Source organism: Myotis myotis, unplaced genomic scaffold (assembly GCF_014108235.1).
Source record: "Myotis myotis isolate mMyoMyo1 unplaced genomic scaffold, mMyoMyo1.p scaffold_m19_p_1, whole genome shotgun sequence".
NCBI classification, from domain to species: Eukaryota; Metazoa; Chordata; class Mammalia; order Chiroptera; family Vespertilionidae; genus Myotis; species Myotis myotis.
In genome coordinates this window covers 51006515-51028612 of record NW_023416313.1, presented here as the reverse complement: position 1 = coordinate 51028612, position 22098 = coordinate 51006515, and the positions used below count along the sequence as shown (strand labels likewise).

General features: G+C 43.8%; 1 protein-coding gene across 4 annotated transcripts in view; it reads right to left on the bottom strand.

Moving 5' to 3' along the window:
* The window catches only part of FRAS1 (Fraser extracellular matrix complex subunit 1), a 447336-nt gene that overhangs the window by 133117 nt on the left and 292121 nt on the right, over window positions 1-22098 (bottom strand). For all 4 annotated transcript variants that reach the window (XR_004972271.1, XM_036337385.1, XM_036337380.1 and 1 more), the window contains exons 30-31: window positions 9576-9729; window positions 5-183 (exon numbers count right to left, since the gene is read on the bottom strand). Coding sequence is in view for 3 of the 4 variants with exons in the window: in XM_036337385.1 (XP_036193278.1) it covers window positions 5-183; window positions 9576-9729 (333 nt within the window). In the remaining variant the exon portion in view is untranslated. The remainder of the gene's footprint in view (window positions 1-4; window positions 184-9575; window positions 9730-22098) is intronic.

Below are 22098 nucleotides of genomic sequence, written 5' to 3'. Positions count from 1 at the left end.
GTACCTGAAAGCGGAAGGAGTCACTCTGGGCTGGGACTCCTGAGTGCCTGTACCACACGATGCCTTCGTTGATGTCTTGCTGGCTGAAGGTGCTGGTGGGGGTTGCTGTCCTCCCATCAGGCAGGGGCTGGCCTTCTTCAGCGGGGCTGTCTGCAGGCATATTAACCAGAAGGACCACCTCCCCTACAAAAGCCACAGAGTTAGTGAGGATTCCTGAGAAAAGTAAGAGTCAGAGCTCTCATCTCCTTTCTACCACTTTTTTCCCCCCCAGAAAAGAAATGATGTAATTCTGTATTCTTGTATAAGGTAAAGGGAAGAACATGAATGCAGAATCCAATAGATATCATTGAACCCATCTTCAGATAAAGAATTCCCAGTATGTTAGCTAAAAGAACTAAAAGTATTTAAGGTTAATTCATATATGAAAGTACTACCTTGTATCTATTAAAATTACATAAGGAGACCCAAATAGCCATGAACACTGAAAACAAATCTTTAAATACTGGGAAATTACATTCATTTCTACCCACAACTTCCTATGAACAGAAAATGCTTTCCAACCAGAAAGTTTTTGGTGTAAACACAATGGGAAATCAGAAAAAAAATTCAGAAAAAGTTATCATTGTGAGAAATCTGTATAATGAACATAATAACAGCTAATACGGGAATGCATATGGCAGGCACTGCATGAAGCACTTTATGTGGTGGTTCAAACCCAGCTCCATCACATCCAACTGTGTGAGCTGACTTATGCTCTATAAGCTCTGCTCATCATTGATGAAACAAGAACAATGATCCATACCTCTTAGGTGCTTTAAAAATGTCGGTCATCCTTCTCATTATGTTTTTACTTCTTCTGAAGATGCTATTGTTATGTCCATTTTAAAGACAAAGTTCTTTAGGCTCAAAGCAGTTCAATAACTTGTTCAAGGTCATACAAATGATAAGTGGAGCAGCTGGGATTTGAATCCTAATCTCATATTCTTGGTCATGAAACTCTGTTAACAATCATGATTATTTTGTGTTCACAGGCCAATATTTACCCTGATAAACATTCTCCTCCTTCATTCTCTAAACTTCATTAGAATTGAAGCAAGGAAATCTAAATAACACCACTACCAACAGCCAATCTGTTTCTATTGCTTATTCTTCACCTGAAGCTACTAGCTTTTAAAAGTGAGATTGCAAATACAGAGGTGTTATAGAAACAATTAAAATTTCACAAGGAGAATATGCCTTCAAGTGAAGACCAAACAGAAGAATGGATGTACTGCTGAAAATAGAAACTGTGTTCTCATGAAAATGCACCTAACAAATACGAAAGAAGCCTCTCTAATCCTCTAAGCGTGTGTGAGTGTGCGTGTGTGTGTGTGTGTGTGTGAGAAAGAGAGAGAGAGAGAGAGAGAGAGAGAGAGAGAGAGAGAGAGAGAGAGAGAGAGAGAGGGAGAGAGAGAGAGAGAGAAACTGTGCATGTTTAACAATGATACCCAGAGGATACCCAGATCTTAATACACTAAACATACTGGGCAATTGATAACATACTTTGAGCACCCTAGAAATTATTTTTTTTTTCTCAAAGGAAATACCCATTCTAATATTTATCTGCACTAAATTCAAGTTAAAAATCAGTGTAATATCCTGGATGATGATGAAATACTAAAGAAAAAAATAGCAGTACTCTTCTTTACATAATCGTGTGCAGAATCAACTCACTCTAGTTTCTTTTTTTGTATTATTTCTCATTTGTACCTAAGTCACAAATTCCATTACATGTCTCTCCCTGGTTCAGCTTCTGTTCATAAGATGCTACTAATAAACATGCTCTTCCAGGATGTGGACTGTTTATGAATGTGAGTACAGCTGCAAACTATTTTAAAAGATTTCCACAATGAAAATGTGGAGAGTGAGGATAGAAAATATTTAAATGCCAAGTTCCTAGCTATTCTGTTTTATAATGTAAAGGCTAAGCAGACTTTTCCTAACAATGGAATACACCTATTTTTAAGATATAGGAAACCATTGTCATACTATGAAAATTAACAGGCATCCTAGGATATTGGCTAACTCCATTAATTTCAACCTAGTAAATATAGTCAATGGATACCTGTTAGGTGCTAGCTGCTGTGGTAGGCCCTTAAGGTTGGGGAATTCAACAATTAGCAAAATGTTCTTCCTTCTCCTGAAGATCAGCCCCCCTGCATAAGCAATTAGGAGTCCCTGTGAGATTTTCAGTAGGTAAATGATTTAGAACATGGAAGGTACATGATCAGAATACAGAGCACCAGTGAGGCTTGAAATCCAGTCCAATGTTAAAAAGACTGGATTTGATTCTATAAAAAATGATAACAATAGTAGCTAACATTTATGTGGACAGTATGACCAATTATGAAGCTACTGTAAAATCCAGATGAGAGATGGGGACCTGAACTAAGGCAACAGAGGTAAGAGTGGAAAGAAATAAACAGACACAAGAGCCACTGGGAAAGTGAAAGTAACAGACCTGACAAATGTGGCTGTGAAGGATGAGAGGGAGGAATTGGAGAATCACCTACGAGTGAAGCAATGGGTAGGCAAGTGATGCCACTGACGGGGATGAGCAGGTTGGAGGGAAGATGAAGAGTTCAGCACTGGGTATGTTGAATAAAAGGTGCCTTTGTGACAAGTCCATGAGTAGACAGGAAGAAATACCAGTGTTTTGTAGGGTTCACCCCAGGGAGGTGAGGGCTTTTGTGTAGTACCTCACCTCCACTTTTATTGTAATACTAGAGGCCCAATGCATGAGAATTCGTGCAAGAGTAGGCCTTCCTTCCCCCGGCTGCCAGCATCAGCTTTCCTCCGGCACCTGGGACCTGGGCTTCCCTCCTCCGGCCGGCCACAGGCACCAGGGATCCCAGGTGGCTACGCCTGGGCCCCGGCTTTGTCAGGAAGGACATCTGGAATGACATCCAGAAGACATCTGGTCTATCTGGTCTAATTAGCATATTACCCTTTTATTAGTATAGATGACAAATATCAGAAGATGACCCTTTAAATATATGAAAATGTGGGTTTAAAAAAATAAGAAAATAATCTCTACTTCAGATTTCCTTTATACTGACATCTATATTTTAACCAAGAATTCTGAAGGAAAAATTTAATAGGCATTAAGAATTGGGATCTCATTGAAATCACCATGAATTCATTTGGGATTGAGATCATTTATAGTAGAGTTTTCTTACACTATGCTAAATAATTTAGAGTTGGTAGTGTACTGGATTAAGTCAGGTTCTTCTTCAAATGATACTGAAGATACTTCATTAAAATCATCTCATTAAATTGACTTTCTAACCTGTGAAGTAGCTAAAGATGCAAGTAGTAATCCACTTATCTAAATGTATACTTGAAAACAGTGAGGAGTCTGCCGGGGGTTGAAGGTAGGTCCTTTATGCACAGACTATACCAGCAATTTACATTTTGTTCCATTCCATGATTGGGTCTTCACAAAGAGACTAAAATCCAACTAGAACATTCTAAAGTGTTGAGTGAGTATATAGTAGCTGGGGTGGCAAAGAGGGAAAGGCTTCAGACCTCACACCCCTGGGTTAGATGGTGTAAGTAGATTTAAGTTGGGTGTGCTTCTAGTTCCCACCACGTTTTTTACTCTTGAATGGTTCACAAGGGTAATGTGATTTGCTTATTACTAACACAGAGCTCTGGACACAGAAAGAGGATTATGTTCATAGGAAGAAGTTAATCAAGAGAGTTATAGTAGGAAAGGGTCACAGTCAAGCCTACATGGTATTTTTCAAGTTGAAATGGCTTAAAATAATTTAATTCAGCATTTTTCTGTTTAATACTTAAACAGAATATTGGAATAGTGGGCTGTCACTAGAAAATTTAATCTTTGGTTTTTAATAATCAAGATAAGGTAGAGAATGTAATACACCAAGCATATCAAAGACTTTTAGAGCTAGAAAACTCTTAAACATCATCTAGCTTAGTATCGGTGGGGGAAAGTAAGGCAAAGTTGAATAAGCCTGTGAACTAATTAATAGTATTGTATCAATACTAATTTCCTGGCTTTGATCATTATTCTATGGTAATGTAAAATGCTGACATTGGGGAACACTGGATAAAGGCTATTCAAGAGCTCTTTATATTATTTTTGCAACTTTTCAGTAAATCCAAAATTACTTTAAAATAAAAAGTTAAAAAATATCTAGTTTAATCTTTCAAAGAAACTTATGGCTCCACTTGCCTTCCTCAAGGTTACACAACTATAATAAATGACATCTCAGCTAGACCTACTGCTTTGTAATTATATCACTGGATATTATATCTTTGTGGATATTAAAATTATTTTTAAAATTATACAAAAGTTAATTTTTCTTTACTATAGAAAGTATATAGTTTTGAAAATCTGATAACCTAGAGGGAAAAAAAATCATTCCTCTAACATGCCAAGCAAATTTTTTACTATTAATGAATATAATTTTCATTTTCAGATTATCTATTTATTTCTTTGTAAAAATCTATCTGCTTATTCTTTTATGTTTATAGCAGTTTTTTATTTCCTTACAGTTTCAATTCCTTTTTTTTCTTTAAATCATTTTTTAAAATATATTTTTATTGATTTCAGAGAGGAAGAGAAAGATAGAAACAACAATGATGAGAGGGAATCATTGATTGGCTGCCTACTGGATGCCCTACACTAGGGATGGAGCCTGGAATCCAGGTGTATGTCCTGACTGAGAATCAAACTGTGACCTCCTGGTTCATAGGTCGACACTCAACCACTGAGCCACACTGGCTGGGCTTTACATGATTTTAGATATACTTATTTCATAGTTTTTATAAGATTGTTCCTTTATTTCAAATCCTTAGGGTTTTAATCTTCTATTTTACTTATGGTTTCCTCATCGTATGTTCTCTAATTTTGAATTCTGAGCTAATCTTCAGTGGTATTATTTGTGAGAATCCTGAGTGTTCTGGAATTGAGGGTGGACATTCTACAGTAGTTTCTATTAGTTTCTGTAAGAAACCCAAGAAGTATCATCGGTCTGAGATTAATTTTCATATTAATGTCTTGGCCCTGGGTTTCTCAAACAATGTACACAGTATAACTTAATTCTGGATCTGCAAGAAAAATGGGCTTGAAGTTCTGAATTCTCAGCAGACTTTTTTTGGCTTTACTCTGAGCCCTGAAAAAAAAAAAAACATGTAGATTTCCTTGCAAGTCCTCTGTGCTGGTGAGCTTCTTGTTTTCTATTCTGTTTCTGTAACTAAAGGTAAGTCCATGTTTTATGAAGGATCTTAATTACAACTTACTGTCTCTGTCTCTGCGTAGGCATTAAATCCCAAGCCTCTGGGTTCTTCAGACACACACACAGCTCCTCTCAGGAAAGCCTTCTCATCATTGCATGCCCAGACTGGCTTTAGTTCCTTCTTTGTTTCTGACACTTCAAGATTTATTTCTCTCCTTGCAAAATCAGCTATGAATGCCTTATAATTCATATAATCTTTTATCCAGCATTTCTAGTTGATAATGATGGAAAACTTTTCAGATTATAATGCTCAACTATCCTGCTAGAAGTTCAAGTAACAATGGAGATCTTAAAAAATGTTTTTGTGTAAAGTTTTTCTTAAAACTTTTGTATCAATATTAATTTCTGGGCTTTGATCATTATTCTATGATAATGTAAAATGCTGACACTGGGGAACACTGGAGAAAGGGTATTCGAGAGCTCTTTATATTATTTTTGCAACTTTTCAGTAAAATAGAAAGTCTCATCAAGAAGTCTAGTGATGTCCTGGGAGGGACACAAGTTGAAAGCCTGAGCTTTGAAATTAAACTGGCATATATTAGGTGGGCAACTCTTAGCATGTTATCTATACTAATAAAAGGGTAATATGCTAATTAGGGCAGACGCCTTCCGGAGTCCATCCAGACAAAACCACCGCTGCTGCGAGGACCAGAGCTCAGGCAGCCTTGGGCTCAGGCAGCCTTGAGCCCCGGCGGCTATAAGGCCCAGGGTTCAGGCAGCCGTGAGCCCCAGCAGCTGCAAGGCCCAGGGCTCAGGCCTCGCTGCCACCATGGCCGGCAGTGGCAGCAGCAGTGGGGTGATGGGGATGGCACCTTTTCCTGATCAGCCTGGTTGCCTCCCACAGAGGGAGGCCAGACTGCGGCTTAGGCCCGCTCCCCATGGGATATCCCCTGAGAGCTCCTAGACTGTGAGAGAGGGCAGGCTGGACTGAGGGACCCTCCCCCCAGTGCACATATTTTCCTGCACTGGGCCACTAGTCCTATATAATAAAAGCCTAATATGCAAATCAACCAAATGGTGGAATGACTGGTTGCTATGATGCGCATTGACCACCAAGGGGCAGACGCTCAATGCAGGAGCTGTCTGTCCCCTGGTGGTCAGTGCACTCCCACAAAGGGAGTACTGCTCAGCCAGAAGCCGGGCTCATGGCTGGCGAGTGGCAGTGGCGGAAGCCCCTCCCCCCTCTGCGGCAGTACTAAGGAGCAGTGAGCAGGCGAGCGGTAAGGAGCGAGGGGTCCTGGACTGTGAGAGGGCACAGGCCGGGCTGAGGCCCCCCTACCCCCAGTGCACGAATGTTGTGCACCAGGCCTCTAGTATTTTCTATAAAATAAAGTCCTTTTAAACTTAAATTTTAGGTTTTTATATAGTACTGGAGGCCCAGTGCATGAAACTTATGCACTGAGGGGGGGTGTCCCTCAGCCCAGCCTGCACCCTCTCCAATCTGGGACCCTCAAGGGATGTCCAACTGCCCATTTAGGCAGGAATCAGGACTAAATGGGCAGTCGGACATCCCTCTCACAATCCAGGACTGCTGACTCTCAACCGCTTGCCTGCCTGCCTGCCTTCCTGATTGCCCCTAACCACTTCTACCTACCAGCCTGATCACCCCCTAACCACTCCCCTGCCGGCCTGATCAAAGCCTAACCATTCCCCTGCTGGCCCGATCACCCCCAACTGCCCTCCCCTGCAGTCCTGGTCCTCCCCAACTGCCCTCCCCTGCAGGCCTGGTCCTCCCCAACTGCCCTCCCCTGCTGGCCATCTTGTGGCCACGTGGGGGTGACCATCTTTGACCACATGGAGGCAGCCATCTTGTGTATTGGACTGATGGTCAATTTGCATACTGGTTGTGACTAATTAGCCTATCAGGGCTAATTAGCATATCCCTCTCTTATTGTGTTGGAGTGATGGTCAATTTGAATACTGATCATGACTAATTAGCATATCCAGGCTAAATAGCATATCCCTCTCTTATTATATAGGACTAGTGGCATGGTGCACAAAATTCATGCATGGGGGTTAGGGGGTTCCCACAGCCCAGCTTGTACCCTCTCCAACTGGGAACCCCTTGGGGGATGTCCTACTGATGGCTTAGGCCTGCTCTCCCTGGGAGCAGGTCTAAGCTGCAGTCTGGCCTTCCTCTGTGGGAGGCTACTGGGCTGATCAGGGGAAGGCACCATCCCCATCACCCCACTGCTGCTGCCACTGCCAGCCACAGTGGCTGCGAAGCCTGAGCCCCAAACCTTGCAGCCGCTGGGGCTCACGGCTGCCTGAGCCCTGGGCCTCGCAGGGATCGGGCCTAAACCAGTGGTCAGACATCCCTCTCACAATCTGGGACTGCTGGCTTCTAACTGCTCACCTGCCTGCTGGCCTAATCGCCCCTAACTGCCTCTGCCTTTGCCCCTACCACCATGGCTTTGTCTGGAAGGAAGTCGGACGTCTGGAAGATGGCCGGTTGACCCGGTCTAATTAGCATATTACCCTTTTATTAGTATAGACTAGAGGCCTGGTGCATAAAAAATTTGTGCACGGGGGGAAGGGAAGTCCCTCAGCCTGGTCTGCATCAATGCCAGCGTCCCTCGTCCCAGTCTCTGGCCAGAGGCCTCTCCCCTCCCTCCATGAGGCTGGGGCACAGAAGTCAGGGGCAATGTAAGCCAAGTGTCCCACTCCAGGCCTCTAGCCAGAGGCACCTCCCCTCCCTCTGCGCAGCCAAGGAGCAGACGCTGGGCTCACATTGCCAGGGCAATGCCACCAGTGTCCTGCCCCGGCTGCTATGGGTGCTGCCATCGTTGTTGTGGAGTGATGGTTAATTTGCATATTACTATTTTATTAGATAGGATAGATTATATAGAATAGGATTGCTTAAATGTGGGGGGAAAGCCTTTTTCAGCAGGAGGAGATGCTCTTGGCAGACAAAAAAACACATAATCCCTTATCTGGACTGATAGCCAGCCATATGCACTATACTGCCAAAGCGGTCATTAAAAAAATGAACCTCTTTCTTACACCTTACACCAAACAGCTGTTGCCCTTAAAACCCCTCCTCATTCCCCACCTTATGTTCTGCCTTTGTAGTTCACCCAGATTAGGTTCTGATTGGTCAGTTTCTATGCTAGTCAGCGTCAAAAGCTCCATCTATGAGGCAGCCATTGGCTCCTGGCACTTCACCCAACTGATTGGTTGGTTTCTATGCCAGACAGTATCTCCGGGCCTATCTCTGGGCCTGATTAAAGAGGTGGGGCTGATCAGGAGCCCCGCAGAGGCCCAGAGAGAAACAGAGTCATGGCTGCTGGTAAAGCCCTGAGAGAAAGAGAGAGGCAATGGCTGATCAACAGCTGCCATTGAGGCTGCAGATCAGACCCTGCCTCTCTCTTTGCAGGCCTCTCTCCAGGCCTAATCTGCAGCCCCTCAGAAGTCAGTGCTGGGTCACCACAGCAACCCAGCACTGACTTCCAGAGTTAGGTTGAGCCTTCGGTCGTTATGAACCCTGGCTCAAAATATATATATATAGAGAGAGAGACTAGAGGCCCAACGCACACGAAATTGTGTGCAGTTAGGGTCCCTAGGCCTAGCCTGGCCTCAGTCACATGGCCTCTGCCGCCCTGCAACACTACGTGAAGCTCCCCACACCGGGACACTCCGCAATGGTCATGGCCTCTCGACTGCTTCGCGAGGCTCCTCTTGCCCTGCCACTGCCCCACGAGGCTTGCTCCACCCTGCCACTGCCCCTTGAGGCTCCCCCCACCCTGCCACTGCTCCGCGAGGCTCCCCTCACCCCACCACTGCTCCATGATGCTCCTCCACCCTGCCACGCTCCACGAAATTCCCCCTGCCCCACCACTGCTCTGTGAGGCTCCTCCAACCCCACCATGCTCCAGGAAATTCCCCCCGCCCTGCCACTGCTCCAGGACCCAGGACTTACTTCTACCACAGGCGGCCAGGACCCAGGACAGCAATGCAGCCCACTCACCAGTCCTCACCCACCAGAGCCTGCCTCGCGTGCAGCCTGCATTCGGTCGTCCCTCTGGTCGTTTTGGATGTGACAGACCCTGGCTCTTTATATACAGATGTTTATATTACTGAGCATACTACCTAGTATATAACATATGTACAGTGTGGCGGTTCTTTTGATTATCCTGTTTTTAAAAGGGAAGTGGGAGGTATTAGAAAGTCAAGTTCATTGAAGTCACAACCTTGCTGTATGGCATCTTACAAAAGCAAGTCTAAGACTACTGAGCACAGTGATGACATCATGGGAAAGGAAAGAGCAGTTACCAAACTGGGGATGGTCCTGCATAATTTTGTAGATGATTTCTGAGGCTCTGGCACCTGGGGCTTCGGCCTGTAAGATCCTGTTGGTAATCTGCAGCATTCCCCCTTCCGGAACCCACACCATTGAATTGGCCACAAGCCGAAGACCTTTGTCATTCTAGAATACGGAGAGAGTACAGAATTAGGTCCAAGCAAAATAAGAAAATATCAGTCCTTAAAAACATGTTATCGGGTACCACTGCTGCTAATGATTGTCTAGTAAGAGAGATTCATGGCTTTAGAGTCACACTATGAACTACAGTTGCTCGAACAACACAGGTTTGAACTGCATGAGTCCACTGATAAATGGTTTTGTTTTTACAATTAACCTGTGCTATCATTGACTGGTGCAGTTCAAACTGTGTTGTTCAAGGGTCACCTTGACAGTTAGGAATCTGCAACCAAGGTCAGGAACCCCTATGCAAAGGACTGAATTAAGTAATTCACGAAGTTTTGATTGTCAGGTGGTCAGCACCTCAGCCCCACATTAAGGGTCAGCTGTATATGTGTGTACACTATGTGTAGATATACATACATATACACATATATATGTGTGTGTGTGTGTGTGTGTATATATATATATATATACTTACATATGTATAAATAAATATATATATACATATATATGTATATACATATATATGTATATACACATATATGTATTTTTCTTGCATTTTCTTTTAATTTATCATGAGAAAATAACTTACTTCTTTCAGGAAGACTAAGTCTCTTCATTGCTTTCTATCATTTGTCCATCTACCTGTCCTTCCATTCTCCCTAGCATCCAAATTCAAGAACTATTAGTTCAGCTCTTTTGCTAGAGGGCTAAGGTACATAAGGATGGCTGGAATATGACTTCAGTTTCAGAACTGACAGTCTGGTGGGGGAGACATGAATAATTAGGATGCATCACAAGTGATGCTCAATAAGAAGCTTAAGCAGAATGCTATGAGTGAATAAGGAAGGCAATCAATCAATTTTTCTTTTTCACATAGATGTTTCTTTCTTTTAAAAAAAAATTTATTGATTTCAGAAAGGAATGAAGAGGGAGAGAGATAGAAACATCAATGATGAGAGAGGATCATTGATTGGCTGCCTCCTGCACATCCTACACTAGGGATCAAGCCTGCAACCCGGCATGTGCCCTGACTGGGAATCAAACCACGACCTCCAGGTTCATGGATTGATGCTCAACCACTGAGCCACAATGTTTTTTTCTCTCTCTCCCTCTCCTTTCTTTCCTTGCTCTAAAACTCAATAAAAATATTTTAAAAAGAAATAAAAACTGGTAGTTATAAAATAGTCATGGAAAAGTAAATAAAGCATAGGAAATAGAGTTGATAATCCTATCTAATAAAAGAGAAACATGGTAATTAGTGTAGTTCCATTACCCTTCCCATTGGCTAATCAGGGCGATATGCAAATTAACTGCCAGCCAAGATGGCGGCCGGCAGCCAGGCAGCTGGAAGCTAACATGAGGCTTGCTTGCTTCAGTGACGGAGGACTCCAACGTTCCCTGCCTGCCTTGCCGGCCTCTGAGCTTGCAGTTTGAAACATTGTAACAAATATAGAAGCTAAACAAAACCCCAGAAACCAGCTTTCAGCCGGCCAGGATCTCAGAGCTGGAGTTGATACAGTGTTTTGATTATAGAACCTAAACAAACCAGATACCTGCTTTCAGCAGCAGAGGCCTCAGAGCTGGAGCCAGAGCTAAAGCTGGCCCAGAATAAAAACAAAAAGAAAAAAAGGAGCGGTTGGGAGCTTCAGTCACCCACCGGCCTGAAAACAGCTCTCAGCCCCTCACCCAGACTGGCCAGGCATCCCCGTGGGGACCCCCACCCTGAAGGGTGTGTGACCAGCTGCAAACAGCCATCATCCCCTCACCCAGGCTGGCCAGGCACCCCAGTGGGGACCCCCACCCTGATCCAGGACACCCTTCAGGGCAAACCAGCTGGCCCCCACCCGTGCACCAGGCCTCTATCCTATATAGTAAAAGGGTAATATGCTTCCCAGCACCGGGATCAGTGGAGCTGAGAGGCCTCCCAGCACCGGGATCAGTGTGACAGGGGGCAGCGCCCAAACCCCCTGATCGCCCTGTGGCTGTGTGTGTGACAGGGGGCGGGGCCACAACCTCCCTATCTGCCCTGCTCTGTTCGTGACAGGGGAAGGTGCCCCAACCCCCTGATCAGCCCTGCTCTGTGCCTGATAGGGGGGAGCTCCCCAACCCCCTGATCGCCCTGCGGATCTGTGTGTGACAGGGTGCAGCGCCCCAACCCCCTGATCGGCCCTGCTCTGTGTGTGACAGGGTGCGGCGCCCCAACCCCTCTCCCCCACGGGCCCTGCTCTGTGTGTGACAGGGTAGAGCCATAACCTCCCCACTGGCCCTGGCCTGAGTGTCAGAGTGGCGGCGCCCCAACCCCCTGATTGGCCCTGCTCTGTGGGTGATAGAGGGCGGCGCCCCAACCCCCTGATGGGCCCTGCTCTGTGCATGACAGGGGGGAGCTCCCCAACCCCCTGATGGGCCCTGCTCTGTGCGTGACAGGGTACGGAGCCCCAACCCCCCTGATGGGCCCTGCTCTGTGCATCACAGGGGGCAGCACCCCAACCCCCTGATTGGCCCTGCTCTGTGCATGACAGGGGGTGGCGCCGCAACCTCCCCATTGACCCTGCCTTGAGTGTGACAGGGGGCAGTGCCCCAAACCCCCAATCGGCCCTACCCTGAGCGTGACTGAGGGTGGTATCGCAACCTCCTGATCCGCCCTACTCTGTGCATGACAGGGGACGGCATCCCAACTCCCCAATTGGCCCTGCTCTGAGCCCGACCAGGGGCTGCACCTAGGGATTGGGCCTGCCCTCTGCCACCCGGGAGCAGGCCTAAGCCAGCAGGTCGTTATCTCCTGAGGGGTCCCAGACTGCGAGAGGACACAGGCCGGGCTGAGGGACCTCCCCTCCCCCCCTGAGTGCACAAATTTTTGTGCACCGGGCCTCTAGTTCTATATAATAAAAGCCTAATATTCTAACTGTCCGGTCGTCCATTCAACCAATCAAAGCGTAATATGCTAATGATATACTAAGGCCACTCAACGCTCCCTATGACATGCACTAACCACCAGGAGGCAAATGCTCCAACCAGTAGGTTAGCTTGCTACTGGCATCCAGCCAATCGGGACTGAGCAAGATGGGCCAGACACACGCTGGAGCCCTCCTGTGGTCCCTCTCTGGCTGGCCAACCTCCTGTGTCTCTCCTGGCCCTGATCATGCACCGGTGGGGTCCCTCGGTCTGGCCTGCACCCTCTCACAATCTGGGACCCCTTGAGGGATGTCGGAGAGCTGGTTTCAGCCTGATCCTGCAGGCCAGGCCGAGAGACCCCACTGGTGCATGAATTAGTGCACAGGGCCTCTAGTATTATAATAACTATGTATGGTACCAGTTGGGGTACTGGAACTATCAAAGGGAACATGATATAAAGTATATGATTGTCTAACCACTAAGAGTAAGTGAAACCAATACATAATACATTATTTTTTTAAAAGGTTGGGGAAAAAAAAGAAGAATGACACTCTCTTGTTGGCTGGTAGAAGGCAAAAGCTGCTAAAAGACTCAGTTTACGCTGCAGGCCCTGTAAAGTCAGCATGAGTCTTGAGGAAGGAAATGGAATGATCAGATCTGGGTTGTGGAAAGCTTCCAGCAGAAAGTGATGGAAGGGACTAGAGTTGGGGTGATCTGGAGCTATGGAAACCCTTTGACACATTCTTACCATGGCTCAGGTGAGAGAGGATGAGAAGGTAGTTGCAGTGGGAATGGACAGTTAAAAACAGATCCCAGAAACACCACAGAGGCCAAACTGACAGGCTTGGATGACTGAAAGCGAAGCCTTAGAAACAACAGCTGGGAATAGCTGACTGGAAGGAGTCACCCTAACTGCACTCCCGAGAAGGGACCATTGTAATTGCAAAAGCCAATGTCATCAACAACACTGCCACTTCGATTGGCAAGGAGTGCACCTCTTCCAAAGCCTCCTAATTGACACTCTCCATGGATGAGATTAGTGAGGTGGCTCGTGTTCAGTTTTCAGTTTGTTTACATACTTTAAAAGTCAGTAAATCTGATAGTTTAAAATAATGGCGTTTCTGAACAGGAGCTTTTCTAAATTATTGTTATTACGTTTAAAAATGCTAACGAAGAGAACAGAGTAAACAGCACTCCCAGGAGGGAGCATTCAGAACAGAAGACAACATACTCTTTCCAGTCACCTGACAGGAGAGCACTTGCCCCTGTCAGGAGAGCTCACAGCTATTTTCACCAGGAAACTGAGTCAAACAGCGCCCAGGAGAACAACAGCCAGGGCACCTTCGATTGTGACGAATGCCTGGGAGCAAAATCCCGGAGAGCTTTCTCCTTTCACAATTGATATAGAATATTATTTACAAAAATATCACCATGTGTCAAGAACCTGGCATGTCCTCTACCAGAACTCTGGGGGGAAAGGCCCTGTTAACTCTAGCAGAATTTTACATAACATAATACACTCGGACCCAGGTGTCTCAACTGCTAAAAGGACTTGTCAACTTTGATTATGGTTACAGAGATCAGCCGTACACCAAAGACCACAATCTTGGACTGACGAGGCAATGTGGCTTTTCATATTCCAAGCAAGTAAGCACTCGAATGCATGTCCCAGACACCTCTCTTACTTGACTATACTTTATCAGCACAATCCCCTACAATTCCTGTGTGAGGACATTTTTAGGAGACAGTACTCCTTACAAGTTGGCGTTCAGAGATCAGCGACATCTAAAAGTGCATTCGTAGTTAAGAATCTCAGGCACCTACCCCAGACTTCTGCATCAGACCTTCTGAATTAGAATCTGCATTTTAGTTTTGTTCATCAGCTGTATTAAAGTATACTTTACCAATAAAAACTGTATATATTTAAGGAATACAACGTGATGTTTTGATGTATGTATGTATACCTCACGTACCTATGACTTTTTTAGTGTGCTAAAAACATGATCACTCCCTTACCAAATTTCAAGTATAAAATACGTTTTTATTAAGTACCAGAGGCCCAGTGCATGAAATTTGTGCACTGGTAGGGTCCTTAGTGGCTGGTGGGTACTGGCTGGGTACTCCCTCCCTTCCCTCGGCCAGCCCGCCCACTGGTCAAACTCCCAGAAGAACTCCAGTGGAGGGGACAATTTGCATACTATACTTTTATTATATAGGATAGTTTCCATGCTGTACATTAGATCTCTAGAAGCTATTCATTCCTTATAATTGAACCTTTGTATCCTTTGACCGTCATCTCTCCATTTCTCCAACCCCCAGAAACTAACATTCTACTCTGCTTTTATGAGTTTAAGCTTTTGAGATTCCAAATTTAAGTGAGATCATGTAGTATGTGTCTTTCTGTATCTGGCTTACTTTACTTAGGATAATGTCCTTCGGGCTCATCTATGCTGTCACAAATGGCAGGATTTCCTTCCCTTTTAAGGCGGAACAACATTCCATTGTCCATACGGACTGCATTTTCTTTATCCATTTATCCATTGAAGGACACTTATATTGCTTCCATATCTTGGCTATTGTGAATAATGTTGCGATTAACGTGGGAGTGCAGATACCGCTTCAAGACTCTGATTTCATTTTGATTGGATAAACACCCAGAAGTGGGACTGCTGGATTATATGGCAATTCAATGTTTAACTATTTTAGAAATCTCCTTACTGTTTTTCAAAGTGGCTACCTCAGTTTACATTCCCACCAACGGCGTATAAAGGTTCTCTTTTCACCACACCCTCAGCAACACTTGTTACCTTTTATCTTTTTAGTAATAGCCATTCTAACAGGTGTGAAGTGATATCTCATGGTGGCTTTGATTTGTATTTCTCTGGTGATTAGTGACATTGAGCACCTTTTCATGTGCCTGTTGGCTACTGTATGTCTTCTTCTGAGAAATATCTATGCAAGTCTCTAGTCCATTTTTAATCAAGTTGCTTTGTCGCTATTGAGCTGTTTGAGTTCCTTGTATATTTTAGATATTAATCTCTTATCAGATATATGGTTTCAAATATTTTCTCCCATTCCAGAAGTTGCCTTTTCATTTTGTAGATTGTTTCCTTTGCTGTGCAGCTTTTTAGTTGGATGCATTTCCACATGCATTTTAACAAGATCCCAATGAGATATGGAGTCACGTGAGACACATGGTCTAGGGTAGAACTCATGATGGGTCTGGAATGATTTTCCCAAAAGTGCACAGGCAAGCATTTAGTATGGTTATGTTTATAACAGGACTAGTAGCCAGGTGCATGAAATTCGTGCACGTAGGCGGGGGGGGGGGGGGGGCGGGGGTGGTGTCCCTCAGCCCGGCCTGCACCCTCTCCAATCTGGAACTCCTTGGGGGATGTCCAACTGCCGGGTTAGGCCCGATCCCTGGGGATCGGGCCTAACCCAACAGTTGGACATCCCTCTCACAATCTGGGACTGCTGGCTCCTAACCGCTCACCTGCCTGCCTGCCTGATCACCCCTAACCTGATCACCCCTAATCTGCCTGCCAGCCTGATTTCCCCCCACTACCCCCTCTGCCAGCCTACTGACCCCCCCTTGCCAGCCTGCTCACCCCCAACTGTCCCCCCTGCCGGCCTGCTTGCCCCCAACTGGTCCCCCATGCTGGCCTGCTGGCCCTCTGCTGCCCCCTTGCCAGCCTGCTTGCCCCACTGACACCCCCCCTGCTGGCCTGCTCACCCCCAACTGCACCCCCACTGGTCTACTCGCCCCCAACTAGTCCCCCCTGCTGGCCTGCTCAACCCAAGTTCCCCCACTGCAAGCTTGATCACCCCCAACTGCCCTTCCCTCCTGGCCTGATTGCCTCTAATTGCCTCTTCCTCGACCCTGCCACTATGGCTTTGTCTGGGCGGTGGCTATGGAGCCTGGCTTGGCTTCCTGGGTCGCTGGGGTGACCCAGGAAGCCAAGTCTCCCACCTGCTCTGGCTGGCTCCGTGGATCTGGCTGGCTCCTCCATCTTTGTCACATCAATTTGCATATCCCCTCCTTATTAGCTGTGGGCGCTGCCATATTTATTGCAAAGTGATGGTTAATTTGCATATTACTCTTTTATTAGATAGGATAATACATATTCCTCTGTTTCTTAATTATTTGTTTATAGTACTTAAAGAAGAAATAGACAACTATCTAAGGAAAAGGATAATTCTTCCTATTCATTATGATGAAGATAGTTTTTCAGTTGTTTTCTTTTGGGAGATGGTGCAGGAAAGATTTAAGAAGAGATGAATGGCAAGCTGTATACACTATTTTTCTATAGCCAAAGTGTCTAAAAGCCAAAAATTGCCCCAATGGGTCTGACATTTACAATTTCTTTACCTCCTTGTAGGTTTTTTTTCCTTTGGCACAATGGTGCCTATATCCCTATAAATTCAAGAAATCAGCCTTAATATCAATTGATTAATCTTCTGCCTAGTGATGTTTTATATATCCTTCAGGGTATCACATTATAAGGCAATGGAATCCCAACAAGAGATTAAGGGGGCATAATTAAAACAGTGCTTTAAATTAAAAAGTTCATTTCATAGAACAGAAGGCATACAGAAATGCTGGTAATAAAGTTTTGCCATTGTTTACTGTATTACAAATAAAAATATTAATGTTGTAAACCAAATTATAATAATCCCAAAAATATAATGAAATCCTCCCCACTTCTAAATTAAAGCTTGGGACAAAATGATCTCAAATGATAGTGTACCTCAACTCCAGGCCAAAATATTTAAGATAAAAAATTTTAAACTTAAACAGAAAATGACTATAATTGGATATAATCTACGTCAATGTCAACACTAACATTTTATTTATTCTATAAATAAACTTTAATTTCCAAAGGCTCATTTATACCATAGCTTTTATTTTACTTTTTAAATGTATCTTTATTGTTGAAAGTATTACACAGGTTCCCCCTTTTTTCCCCACTGACCCTTTCTCCCCTCCACCTCCCCCTCACCCCCTCCCTCAAGGTCTTTACACTATTATCTATGTCCAGGAGTTATGCATATACCCATATAAGTTCTTTGGTAAATCTCTCCCCACCCACCCTTCCATCCCTTAATCTTACAGATTTTAGGGAAGGATCATGCAGGGTGGTGCATGTAGGGTGAAACTTTGATGCTATTTACCAAGATGAAGAATAATGGAAAGAAAATTGGACTGTTTTTGTGTTTGTCAATGTGTGTATGAAGAAGCTTTGCTCCCTCAGGTCAAGAATATAGAACCTTCTCTTCATGTAGATTTAACTGCTTTATAAACAAACAAACAAATAATTTTTTTTTTGGACTCAACGAAGATTTTTGGAATGTATACTTTGAGCGATACATCTTAAAGACACTACATTGAACAAATTAAGTCCAAAAAAGGTTAAACCCTAACATGTGATAAGGATTTATTTATGACATAGACTCTTCTTGAGAAAAATAAACATTTTCTATGCCATTGATATTTATGATTCTCACAAACATCCTAATTATCAAACTGTATCCCTGCAAGACAACCAAGGGGAGGAGAGCTTTAAAGAAAATTGTTCAATGGGGGGAAAATAGGTCATATGTAAAACTTTTAACAATAAAGATTTTAAAAAATAAAGAAAATTGAGGGAAAGCACAGCAGGGCTTTTAGCTGCAAAGGAGCCTTTCCAAGGTCAAACAGCCAGAACGGACTCTCAATAATTGAATTTTCCATTCGGTTCATAAGCATGACACTCAGGGGCTTTTAACATCAAAGCATTACCCAGTTGCAGAAAATAACTGTTCAAACAACAACAAACGAGGTCAGAAGGATCATCAGATTTATTGCCAATGTGGAAAAAGACACACGATTTTCAGAGATGCCTTAATTAATAAAAAGGAAGGTAATTCTTTGAAAGCCCAGCGGTGGAGAGTAATTCGCCAATAAGCTTGACTTTTCCCTGCCCACACTTTTAGCCCTTATTAAAAGCTGAACTGCTTTAGAACAGTACATCTAGGAGACTTGGTTTTGCTAATCCACCCAATTAATGAAAGCCTGTTCAGCACAGCATTCTTTATTACTTCTTAATCTTTTTTATTTCTTTTGCCTCCTCCCTTCAACAGAACATGTTTCAGCACCAGTCCTGAGTCTGTTCCCTCCGCAACCACTCAATAAAGGCCTGGAAGGTGACAGTCAAGTTTACTCCCTGCCAGGCCAAGTTTGGGAAGTGATGTAGAACTTGAGAAACAAGAGTGGAACCGACAGTGCCCATCCTCAGTCCCAAATGGGCTACCCCAGCACCAGCAGAGATGCTCTGCAGGCTTCTCATCTGGTGCAAGAAATCCATTCAAAGGCAGGACAACAGGCACTCCATCCATCTATCTACCCATCCAACAAAAACCTACTCAACTCCTACGTTTTACCTGGCTCAAGAGAGTCAGACTGAAATAGCTTCTGCTCTCACAAAGCTTCCTTTTTCTACCTCTTCTTCCTTTCCATCTATCTTACCAGGTTAAGTTTTCTGTTGAACAACACCAGGATTAATTTGTACATCCATTCACTAGGAATTAGACCTAAATCCCTTGGCCATTCCATTTAAGCCACCAGCTAGACATTAGCCCAGTAACTGGCCTCACTCCAAATTTAACACACAGGTAGCCTCAGGGAAAGGACTTGGATGCCCATTTTCAGAAATAGCTATCAGAAGGAAATCAGTCATGTCTGACCTCACATCTACTGGAAACTATTAACAGTTGGGGCAATTTTTTTCTTCGTGGGCTCCAGTAGACTTATGGTTACAAATAGCTTCACTTGTAATAAGATGTGCTGAGCCCAGAGGGAAGATTTCAGGAGGTTTCAGGCCTAGACTGCTTTAATAGGACATTGAGAAAATGACTAACTTACTGTATCTATTCAGTCCATTAAGGGGATAAGAAAATATATGACCAAAATATTGAAAAAGATGGACTAGAATGAAAAGACCCATGAGGTTAAGTGTGAGGAGCTGGAACGCCCTTGAATTCTCAGCTCCAGCACTAAATGCCTTTATGAACAATGTTTTAAGCCTCTAAATATGTTCAAACTTCCATTTTAGTTTCTTCTTTTGAAAGAGTAGACATAATAATTGCACAAACATCCCAAAATGATTATAAAGATAAAATGAAATAATTTACATTAAGCATTAGTGCCCAATAAAGATTAAAAAACAAAACAAACAAAAACACCTACCACCCATAGTAAAATTTCCCTTGTAAGAAATAAGGTCATATAAGTTTTATTCTAACCTTCTTTACTACGATATTATAAAGATCAGTAGAATAAATAAGAGGAAAAATACTTTGAATTCCTTCAAAACATGTAGTATATGTTTATAAAACATTATCAGTATTACAGAGGCAAATTTATTAGTAGTACATCCAGATGAATGTTGGGGCTCTGGCCACTGGTTTCATTACCCCAATTCATTGGCCTATAAACCACTAGTTCACCTGATGGACAGGCAAGCACAGCATGACAGGGGATGAGAGATGGCAGGGGAAGGAGGGATAGACACCAGAAATAGCAACATGACTCTCAATTTAACACCACAAGGATTCTCAAGTTCTGTGCTTATGCCTTACTTATACAGTAAAACTCTATTTTTCTTTCTTTCTTTCTTTCTTTTTTTTTTTACTCAAAGCAGCAAAAATCCTAGAAATACCCTTCAATCTTAGGACTTCAACCTTGCACACAAATTACTGTGCAGGACACTGAACTGAGCTCCACACATGGAGACTGAAGCCACGATAAGGAAGGCAGCTGCTAGGGTTGCACTGACGTCTTGTAACAATCTTTGAAAAGAAACCACAAAAGAAAGAAAGGAAACTTTCTGTGTCTGTATAGACTTCATCTCTTCAGAACGAAACCTCATTTCCCAGGGCGATTGTGAGAGGGTGATAATTAGGATTAGCTACAAGGTGGCTATCTGCCAACTCTGTCTCATAATCAGCCTTCAGTTACTCCCATCTATTTCACCATCCCTGTTTTTAGCAGCTGAAAATGAGACAAGAGCCTGAGAAACTAGAGAGCAGACCATCTTAGATTCAGATATTCACCTTCATGAGGATCAATCACAAATTTTGAATGATCACTGGTGAGAAAGTGACAAGTGATCAATCTCTTTAGCTGATCACTAATGACCTCTCATTAGGTACCGATATTTGGAATGAAAAGTTTCAAAAAGTTATGTATCTCAGTCTACCATCATGGAAAGGGCCATTCTTTTTATAACAGAGAAAAGAGCTTCTAATGAAGTATCATCAAGTAATAAATGATTTAGAAAATATTTTTCAATAGATCTCTTAGATTTAGCTCACTATTTCCCTAAAATATGATAGATATCCCAAGAATCCTATATAATAAAACCCTAATATGCAAATCAACCAAATGGTGAAACGATTGGCTGCTATGACAAGCACTGACCACCAGGGGGCAGACGCTCAATGCAGGAGCTGCCCCCTGGTGGTCAGTGCGCTCCCACAGAGGGAGGACTGCTCAGCCAGAAGCTGGGCTCACAGCTGGCGAGCACAGCAGCAGTGGCAGGAGCCTCTCCCACCTCCAAGGCAGCGCTAAGGAGCAGTCAGCCTGGCTCATGGCCGGTGAGTGCAGTGGTGGTGGTGGAAGCCTTGCCAGCATAGGCCCTGCTCAGCAGCCCTAGGCCAGCAGGCGGACATCCACCATGGGGTCCCACACTGTGAGAGGGAGCAGGCCAGGCTGAGGACTTACCACCCGCCCCCCGCCCGAGTGCATGAATTTCATGCACCAGGCCTCTAGTATTTTATGAAAGACATGAATGAAATTTTATAAAACGGTTACATATTAATTTTAGCATTATAGAAAAAAGTATAATTGTACATTAAACCCATGATTTCACAACTATTGTTCATTAGGATGAGGGCACAGTAAAATAGGAAGTTGATTCAAAGTAAATAACAGAGCAGGTGCTTTCACATATGGCAGAAACATACAGAAATAGCACAGGAATGACTCAGGCTGAGAAACACTGCTTCTACCTCATAGGCCAATGATTCCTATCATAACTAAGAAAGAGTTCCCACTCCTGCTTCTGTGGGCTAACAGAATAGTTGAACTCATCCTTTTTGATGCATTATGAGACCTGGACTATGAACTTTACATATTTCATGAGCTGTTTTAGAAGAGCAGACAAGAACAGGGGTGCATTCGATTATGATCATGCTTAGGCAGGAGACAAAAGGATCCGTGGACAATGAAGCACTTTTATGGAAGCAAGTCAACATAAAGATTCAAAAGTTTACCTTTTGTAGAGAGAATGGGGCCAGGTTTTTCAAATCAAAGGTGCTCCTAACAAAATATATACTGCTCCTGGGACTGGGTAATATGTTCTCTTAATCTGTGAATGTCCTAAGTATCCCCCTAATAGGTGCTTAACAAATGGTATAAATAACCACCCATATCTT